The sequence below is a fragment of the Salvelinus sp. IW2-2015 genome, linkage group LG9, assembly GCF_002910315.2.
Source record: "Salvelinus sp. IW2-2015 linkage group LG9, ASM291031v2, whole genome shotgun sequence".
NCBI classification, from domain to species: Eukaryota; Metazoa; Chordata; class Actinopteri; order Salmoniformes; family Salmonidae; genus Salvelinus; species Salvelinus sp. IW2-2015.
In genome coordinates, this window is record NC_036849.1 from 14,102,258 (window position 1) to 14,111,341 (window position 9,084).

The window sequence follows — 9,084 nt, forward strand, 5'->3', positions numbered from 1 at the left end:
AGGTAAGGTTAGGGTTAAAATCACATTTACGTAGTTAAATTGTAGAAATACACTTCGATTAGGACTTTGTGGCTGTGGTAACGAGTGTCAACTAGGCAAAACTCCGATATAAAGTGTTTTTCTCAAAGTTGCTGGGATGTCACGTGTCCTACTTCTATCAGTACACTCGTCACAACCTAATAATTACTCAACTTCTATTGATCAAATAAGCCACACGTAGCAAATAAACCATTCAAATTGTGTTTACCAAATTAGACACTCATCAACTTCCATTAAAAAAACTCGTCGCTTGGTGAGCAAGAAAAAAAACGCCACCTGCTGGAAAAGACAGATTTAGGGCCCAGGTATCCCTAGTTACCACAGCCACAAAGTAAAAATGAGCTATATAGTAGACAATCAAGAAAACAAAAAAAAGATTTTTGGCCTTAATTTAAGGTTAGGGTTAGGCACACGGTTATCAGTGTGGTTAAGGTTTGGGTTAGGTTTAAAATCACGTTTTAAGAACATACATTTAAGAAATGGGCGGGGTTATGACTTTGTGGATGTGGTAACTAGTGACGACCCTTATCCCTCTCTCTTCGCTCTTCCTCTCTGGTCCAATGAATTTCAACGTTCTACACGGAGACTCATAAGATGGCGACCGCGGAACCGGTGAGTACCTTTACCGACGAAAATATTTTATAACGTTATTGGAATCCGTTGTCCAATATACATTGTTATCCAGAATGTAATATTAATAGCTCGAATCTAATAAATTCGAAAGAAATGCATGTTTACATGGTCGTATTTTCGGCTATTCTTGCCCTTGTAGAAACTTTTTGTGCCACGACCCAAGCAGTGCAAAGACAACTGAGAGGGGAATGTACACTAACTATGTGAATCGCCTACTGTAGCTAACTAACAACAAGTTCGGTACATGTTGTCACAGCTGTTAAATTTGCGCGGTCGGGCATTTGCGCGTACCTACATGTTAGTAGTACATTTTCAACATTATGTATTTTGTCAAACAAATGTGTTTTAATGAAAGAAAAAGTGCACTATAAATGGTATAATTAGCTAGTTGTCAGGTTGGGCTTTCTTGGACTAGTCTGTTGCTTCTACTTTAGGCTAGCTAGCTAACTAGCTGCTAGACAGTTCACCAACTTGTCCAATCATTTCATTATGGCTGGTGCAATACATTTACGCACAACAGTATTTACACCATAGATGAAAGTAAACTGTTTATTTCATTGATTTGAAATACTGTTGGACCATCTAGCCTATGTAAATAGTGTCTGGAAATTATGTTGCAAAAAACTAAAGTCCGATGTCATTACCTATACTCACGTTCAACCCAGCGTTGTATATAAAAACGAAAACAATCAGACTTACCAATGACCCAAGACATGGCAGTCCTGCAAGATCATACTTCTTACTAATTTCAAGTTGTTTTCCACTAGGAAATCAATTTAAATCCACCCCAACATGCTGAAGAAGGAGCAGAAGCAGAGACTGGTCAGGAGATCGTGAGCCCTGAGAGCTACATCAAACACCCCCTACAGAACAAGTAAGTTTGACCCAGGCTACTGCTCTTTGATGACCATTACAGGCTGCTACTCGGTGTTAAGGAACGTTTACCTGTGAAACTTTTTTTTATATATTTGAGATTCTTCAAAGTAGCCACCCTTTGCCTTGATGACAGCTTTGCACACTCTTGGTATTCTCTCAACCAGCTTCATTAGGTAGTCACCTGGAATGCATTTCAATTAACACGTGTGCCTTGTTAATTTGTGGAATTTCTTTCCTCAATGCATTTGAGCCAATCAGTTGTTGTGACAAGGTAGGGGTGGTATACAGAAGATAGCGCTATTTGGTAAATGTCCATATTATGACATGAACAGCTCAAATAAGCAAAGAGAAACGACAGTCCGTCAGGTCTTTAAGACATGAAGGTCAGCCAATGTGGAACATTTCAAGAGCTTTTAACGTTTCTTCAAGTGCAGTCGCAAAAACCACCAAGAAGGAGAGTGATGGAGTGCTGCATCAGATGACCTGGTCTCCACAATCACCCGACCTCTACCCAATTGAGATGGTTTTGGGATGAGTTGGACCGCAGAGTGAAGGAAAAGCAGCCAATAAGTACTCTGCATATGTGGGAACTCCAAGACTGTTGGAAAAGCATTCCTCATTAAGCTGGTTGAGAGAATGCCAAAAATGTGTGCCAAGCTGTTATCAAGGCAAAGGGGGGCTACTTTGAAGAATATAAAATATATTTTGATTTGTTTAACACCTTTTTAGGTACTACATGATTCCGTATGTGTTACTTCATAGTTTTGATGTCTTCACTCTTATTCTACAATATAGTAAAAATAAAGAAAAACCAATGAATGAGTAGGTGGGTCCACAGTTTTGACTGGTACTGTATATACAGTGTGCGACTCACTTTATTGTTATAGCTAATAAGTGTTCATAACACAAGCTGGGTCTGTCTGTGTGATTACCAACTATGCATTTCACTTTGTAACTGCAGTCAAGCTCAGTTGAACTGCCTAAGGATTTGACATTGAATGAATATGGCACAAAGCAGTGAACCATGTGTCAATTCCCCCCCCCCCCCATCCATAACTTCCTAATTTGCTTTGAGGCTTATGGGCTGTTGATTACGTTTGTTTACCAGCCGTTTAATTAGCCAGTGTTTACTTTATGCAAATCCCATTTCTGTTTTGCCCCAACAGATGGTCTCTCTGGTTCTTCAAAAATGATAAGACCAAAACATGGCAGGCAAACCTCCGCCTCATCTCGAAGTTTGACACGGTTGAAGATTTCTGGGCGTAAGTATCAATAAGACTAAAGTAAAAAAAAAAAAAAATGATGACATGGATTGATGGAGTATGAAAAGGATAATTGGAGATTATACCAACATGTCTTCTTTCATCATCCTGATAGCGTTCAGTTCCTTCCCACTATACTGCAATTGTGTGTGTTGTACTAAGAAAATGATCTTGTCATTTCAGTCTGTATAATCATATTCAGTTGTCAAGCAATCTGATATCTGGATGCGACTACTCCCTCTTTAAGGTAGGTTTGTGGCATTTCAAAAAGCGAACAAGGAAGCCATTTTATTCCATGTAACTTCATGGTATCTTTGCAACTAAGCCTAATTGTAAAGTGTGCCTGGAAGGAAATTGTTCAGGACTGTTCAGCCATGGCATCTTCTCCTGTGGTTTTAAACCAAGTAAAGCTGTGTCTCTCCTCTGGTGTGACAGGATGGCATTGAGCCCATGTGGGAGGATGAGCGAAACAAGCAAGGAGGGCGTTGGCTGATCACGCTCAACAAGCAGCAGAGGAGACAAGACCTGGACCGCTTCTGGCTAGAAACAGTGAGTTAGTGTGGGTATATGTCTCAGTGTGTGTGTGCATGGACATTTTGGAATGACATACAGCCTCAAGCTTCTACCTGTGTAGCTGGATTAAGGAATTCTGTGATGCCACTGAAATGTTAATGTATGGTTCCATATTTTTTCCGGGCACATCACTTGTCCAGCTTCTCTGCCTTGTTGGGGAGGCTTTCGATGACTATAGTGACGAAGTGTGTGGCGCAGTAGTCAATATTCGCACTAAAGGAGACAAAATCGCCATCTGGACAGCAGACTTTGACAACAGGGAAGCCGTAACACACATAGGGTAAGTTGGATCAATTTGAAGTCAATGTTTCTTAGTGTAGTTAGCGTTCCAACTTTGCTCTTGCTTTATAAAACAGACTCCTCAGGAAAATGTATTGACTTACTAAAGTGTGTATAGTCTTAGTATTTCAAAATTATTTTGCTACCACCTCCCGTCTCATTGCCCTGTGTGTGTCAACAGGAGAGTCTATAAGGAGCGCTTGGGAATCCCCATGAAGATGACCATTGGCTACCAGTCCCACTCTGACACCTCCACAAAGAGCGGCTCCACCACCAAAAACAAGTTTGTTGTCTGAAAATGAACCGTGTGCCTTGTTTTGTTTTGTCTACTTTTCATTGTGGGTAGGTTTTGTTTACTTAACTGCAATGGCTGCGTGATGAAATCTGGGAAAAACTCATGACTATATACCAAAGCTTCGACAGAAACAGCCCTAGACCTGTGAACACAGGAAAAACGTTATTAACAGGACACACTACTTTCTCTGGAACCCCCCCCCCCCACACACACACACACACACACACACACACACACACACCTGCCAATGCTATTAATCCACATGTCATAGCCACACAGGTGAACATGCAAACCTCAAAACGCAAATGAATACCTTTCATAGAAATGTAAGATGTTCAGAGTTATAAAGAAAATTATTTTGTTGATTTATTTAATGGCAGGGAATTCATTTGAAATGCAAAAATAAAACGAAAACATTTTTCAGTGCCCTTGTATACAGCATTGTAATTGCTGTAATCATTAATGATGTTACACTTTTTTAATTTATTATACCAAATAGCTTTTTAGCAATTTTTTTTACTTGTTCTGTGCTATGGCCTTAAAGGTGATTTGTTTTTTGTAATACGTTTTTTTTTGCAACCAGATCTCTTTAAAAAAAAAAATGCTAAATGACATGTTATAGAATATCCTTTTTTGTGATGTCACTTGTTTTTGAGAAACTTACCCCAACCAGCAAATCACTTCTTCATCCTTGTGTAGTTTAGGGGCCGTTCTATAACATGCCATTTACATCAAAAATAGGGATTTGGTTGTAAAAAAAAAAAAAAGTCTTCTCCTTTAAACCTCAAGCGCATGTAATCAAGCCTTTCTGATAATTTCATGACTCAATTAGTCTTTGTTAACTACATGATTAAAACTTTGGTTTTGCAATTCGGTAGAAGCTGTTTTTATATTATGGAATACTTTTTGCAACTTGTAATTTGTACAGTCCTTGTTAGAAATGGTTTGATATTTGACTTACAGTGATGCTGTATTGCAATATATACATTTCTTAGTGATTGGTTTCTGCCTGCAATGGAAACACAGCACTAATGAGTCTAAATAAAGTTTTTCTGTGACTTCAGATCATTTTTAATTATATAATATCATATAGTATATGCCATTGCCATAGCTAGTTGATCTGCCCCTGTCACCCCTAGAGACTTAATGTAGAGCTGAACAATGTATATAGCAATATTATAGTCGCTACACCTACAGTATATCTCCTGTTGTATCATTTCATGAAAGCCTATAACAATGGCAACCCATGACAATGTCATGACACCAAATTAGAGCGCTCAAATACTTACCATTTCATGGCTCATGAAAGTATGAGTTGCCATTATGCCAGGCATGTTTCATTATTTTGTCCAAACACAAGTGCTACCAGTTACTTTAATAACTGCTGTTCAACATTCATACATTATGAAATGCATTTGGGTATTTTATTCCCAATTCATAAATAAACTGAGCTTTGCACTTCAGTTTGAAGTATTATCCAATTGCTTTACTGTTAGGGTCAGTAATTCACTCATCTGAATGAAGTCACCAAGTTTCATCTTTTCTTCCATCTAGAGGGTGCTATGACCCCATAGTGACGTATAGCCAATCTTTGTATAGGTGCTTATTTGACCAATCAGTATGGGACCTTGATTGTCAGTTCTCTGCAAACCAGCATCAACTAGATCCACTGCATACAACTAGATCTAAAAAATGAATGCCTGATCCAGTGATAACAGGTGAATTTTTGGCTTTCTGCCAAGGTTGCTAATCAAATGGGCAAGGCTACAATTTTGAAAATTGCACGCACAGTGGGTGTCTTTTCCAGAGGTGTTATTTTGAAATGTAGACTTTGAATCAGACATAAAGAAGTCCAACAAAAACAAACCCTTAACAGTAAAACTTTATTTCAAGGGTACCTATGTAAGGAGTGCTTAATTTTTAAAGTTTTATTTAACCTTTATTTAACTAGGCAAGTCAGTTTAGAACACATTCTTATTTACAATGACGGCCTACCAAAAGGCCTCCTGCGAGGACGGGGACTGGGATTAAAAATAAAATATAGGACAAAACACACATCACGACAAGAGAGACAACACAACACTACATAAAGAGAGACCTAAGACAACAACGTAGCATCAACACAACATGACAACAACATGGTAGCAACGCAACATGGCAGCAGCAGAGCATGGTACAAACATTATTGGGCACAGTCAACAGCACAAAGGGCAAGAAGGTAGAGACAACTATACATCACGCAAAGCAGCCACAACTGTCAGTAAGAGTGTCCATGATTGAGTCTTTGAATGAAGAGATTGAGATAAAACTGTCCAGTTTGAGAGTTTCTTGCAGCTTGTTCCAGTCGCTTGCTCCAGCGAACTGAAAAGACGAGCGACCCAGGGATGTGTGTGCTTTGGGGACCTTTAACAGAATGTGACTAGCAGAACAGGTGTTGTATGTGGAGGATGAGGACTGCAGTAAATATCTCAGATAGGCGACCTAAGAGGGTTTTATAAATAAGCATCAAACAGTAGGTCTTGCGACTGGTATACAGAGATGACCAGTTTACAGAGGAGTATAGAGTGCAGTGATGTGTCCTATAAGGAGCATTTGTGGCAAATCTGATGGCCGAATGGTAAAGAATATCTAGCCGCCCTTACCTGCTGATCTATAAATTACGTCTCCATAATCGAGCATGGGTAGGATGGTCATCTGAATCAGGGTTAGTTTGGTAGCTGGGTGAAAGAGGAGCGATTACGATAGGGGAAACCAAGTCTAGATTTAACTTTAGCCTGTAGCTTTGATATGTGCTGAGAGAAGGACAGTGAACCGTCTAGCCATACTCCCAAGTACTTGTATGAGGTGACTACATCAAGCTCTAAACCCTCAGAGGTAGTAATCACATCTGTGGGGAGAGGGGCATTCTTCTTACCAAACCACATGACATTTGTTTTCGAGGTGTTCAGAAGAAGGTTAAGGGCAGAGAAAGCTTGTTAGACACTAAGAAAGCTTTGTTGTAGAGCATTTAACACAAAAACCGGGGAGTGGCCAGCTGAGTATAAGACTTTATCATTTGCAAAACATATTTGATTTCAAGGGGGCACCAGGATAATAATTAATTCATAACTCATATACTGCATTCCAAAGCAGTACATAAACGTTTAATACATCATAGTACTATGGCATTGCTCTCAGGACTGCAGATGTTAGCATACACACAGGAGACAAAGTCCTGTTTAGAGTTTACATATCTATTCCGTTCTGTCCTTGTATTGTAGGCTATAGTGGAGAGGATGACAGGTGATCAATTTCCAGGGGGTCTGGTCGGGGCTTTCATTTCACTCCCGTCAGGATCAATGGGAGAATTTGTTATATGGGATTATGGGGATGGAAAGGATAATCAGAGAACCACTTAAGGACTTTCTAAGGTTGTGTTCCAAGGTGCGAAGGATTTAGTTTAATGCCTTTGGTATAGAATTACAGTCAGGTACATATTTACTGGCAGCCTTGATAAAGAAGAGCAAAAGAGACTGTATAAAATAAATAATACAAATACTGTGCTTTATTTTATTTATAAAAATGTTATAGGGAAATTATATTATTTTATACTAATACAATTGCTCAGAGAAAGACATTTTGTTTAACAAGTAAAAAAAATTTTTTTCCTAGGGGTCAAAATGATTGACACTCATGTTTTCAATACTCCAGCACTCTCCCCTTGCGAGGATAACAACACTGAACCTTTTTCTAAAATGTTTTATGAGATTGAAGAACACGTTGGTAGGGATCTTAGACCATTCCTCCATACAGAATCTTTCCAGAACCTTGATTACCTTCGTCTGCGTTTATGGACTGCCCTCTTCAATTAAAACCACAGGTTTTCAAATGGATTCAAGTCGGGAGACTGAGATGGCCATTGCAAAATGTCGAATTTGTGGTCAATTTTACCGTAGGTATGAGGTACTTTTCTGCATATGCTTCTGTTTTTCAACACCAAATCCACTACTGGTGTGCATGGCAAAATAGCTTTATTTTCTTGTCATCTGACCTTAGCATCGCTTGGAGTTTGATAAACGGCATTGGCACTTCAATTGGAACCAGTGCTATGATCAGATTACATGAAAATAGAGCTCTTTGGCAAAGCACACCAGTGGTGAAGTGTACTCTATCCAAAAGGAAGAAGCAGATGTATGGTTCTGGTTAGAGGGTGCATGAGCCAAAAGAGCATGGATGTTATTTCCTGAAATGGTACATTTGTTGAACTGCTAAATGTAGACCTGCATTGATATTTTATGCCATCTTGCATAGAATTGCAAATCAGAATATGTTGTTTACTTGAAAATACTAGATGGTATTTACATTTAATTATTGAAAACAATAGGGGTTGTACACTAATTATAGAAATGCTTGTGCCTGAATTATGGAACAGCTTAGATGTTTCCCACTGCACATTATGGAGTAACATTGATGTGTTATGCTTCCTACACAAAGCAGCATGGATGTCATGTCATAGTTCTGCCATTTCCTTAAGTCTAGGGCAGTGGGATGCTGCGTCTATTTTGGTCTCCCTCTTCAGTCCTCTGTGTCAGCTGGCTCAGAGGGAGGCAGCAAAGGCGGTCTGTCACCGCGGGGAGAAGCAGAGGGCTAGCTACAGTAGGGTAGCTAACCCTCAGAGATGCTAACCCCACAGGTACATGCTAATGAAGCAAACAGAATCAATAGCACAGCCTTTCCACCCCTATTTCACCTACTACCTCTATTACCACAGCAATCAGGACTCCTCTTTGTACCGTGCACATACCAGTCTCCAGAGATATAGTTAGAGGAGGATGTGTCCGAAAATATTAAGGAAAGAGAGAAATTGAATTAAAGAGAGCGAGATGGAGAGAGGTGAAAGAGAAAGCCAGGGAGAGGTATAAAAAACCTTTTTGAGCAGATGTGTCAGAGAGAAGCTTAGAGGGACAGAGAGAGAGGCTATGAAATAGAGAGGGGAGGAGTAAAAGCCCTCCCTGTAGGTTTTTCTTCACCCATTCAGAGCGCTGAGGTAGGGCGAGGGCTGATCACAGGTGATGAGCAAGAGTAGAGTGAAGAGGGGGGAGGATCAGTAGAGCAAGGGGGATAACTGAACCCCTGCCGCGCCTCAAC

At 39.7% G+C, this 9,084-nt stretch overlaps 1 protein-coding gene across 1 annotated transcript; it reads left to right on the top strand.

Moving 5' to 3' along the window:
- Positions 1-569: 569 nt before the first annotated feature.
- On the top strand, positions 570-4,198 carry LOC111968618 (eukaryotic translation initiation factor 4E). Its single transcript, XM_023994316.2, has 7 exons — positions 570-651; positions 1,440-1,546; positions 2,715-2,810; positions 2,994-3,057; positions 3,246-3,359; positions 3,524-3,663; positions 3,844-4,198. Exons 1-7 carry the CDS (start codon positions 634-636, stop codon positions 3,956-3,958), a joined length of 654 nt encoding a protein of 217 aa, XP_023850084.1. The 5' UTR covers positions 570-633; the 3' UTR covers positions 3,959-4,198.
- The last annotated feature ends 4,886 nt before the right edge of the window (positions 4,199-9,084 follow it).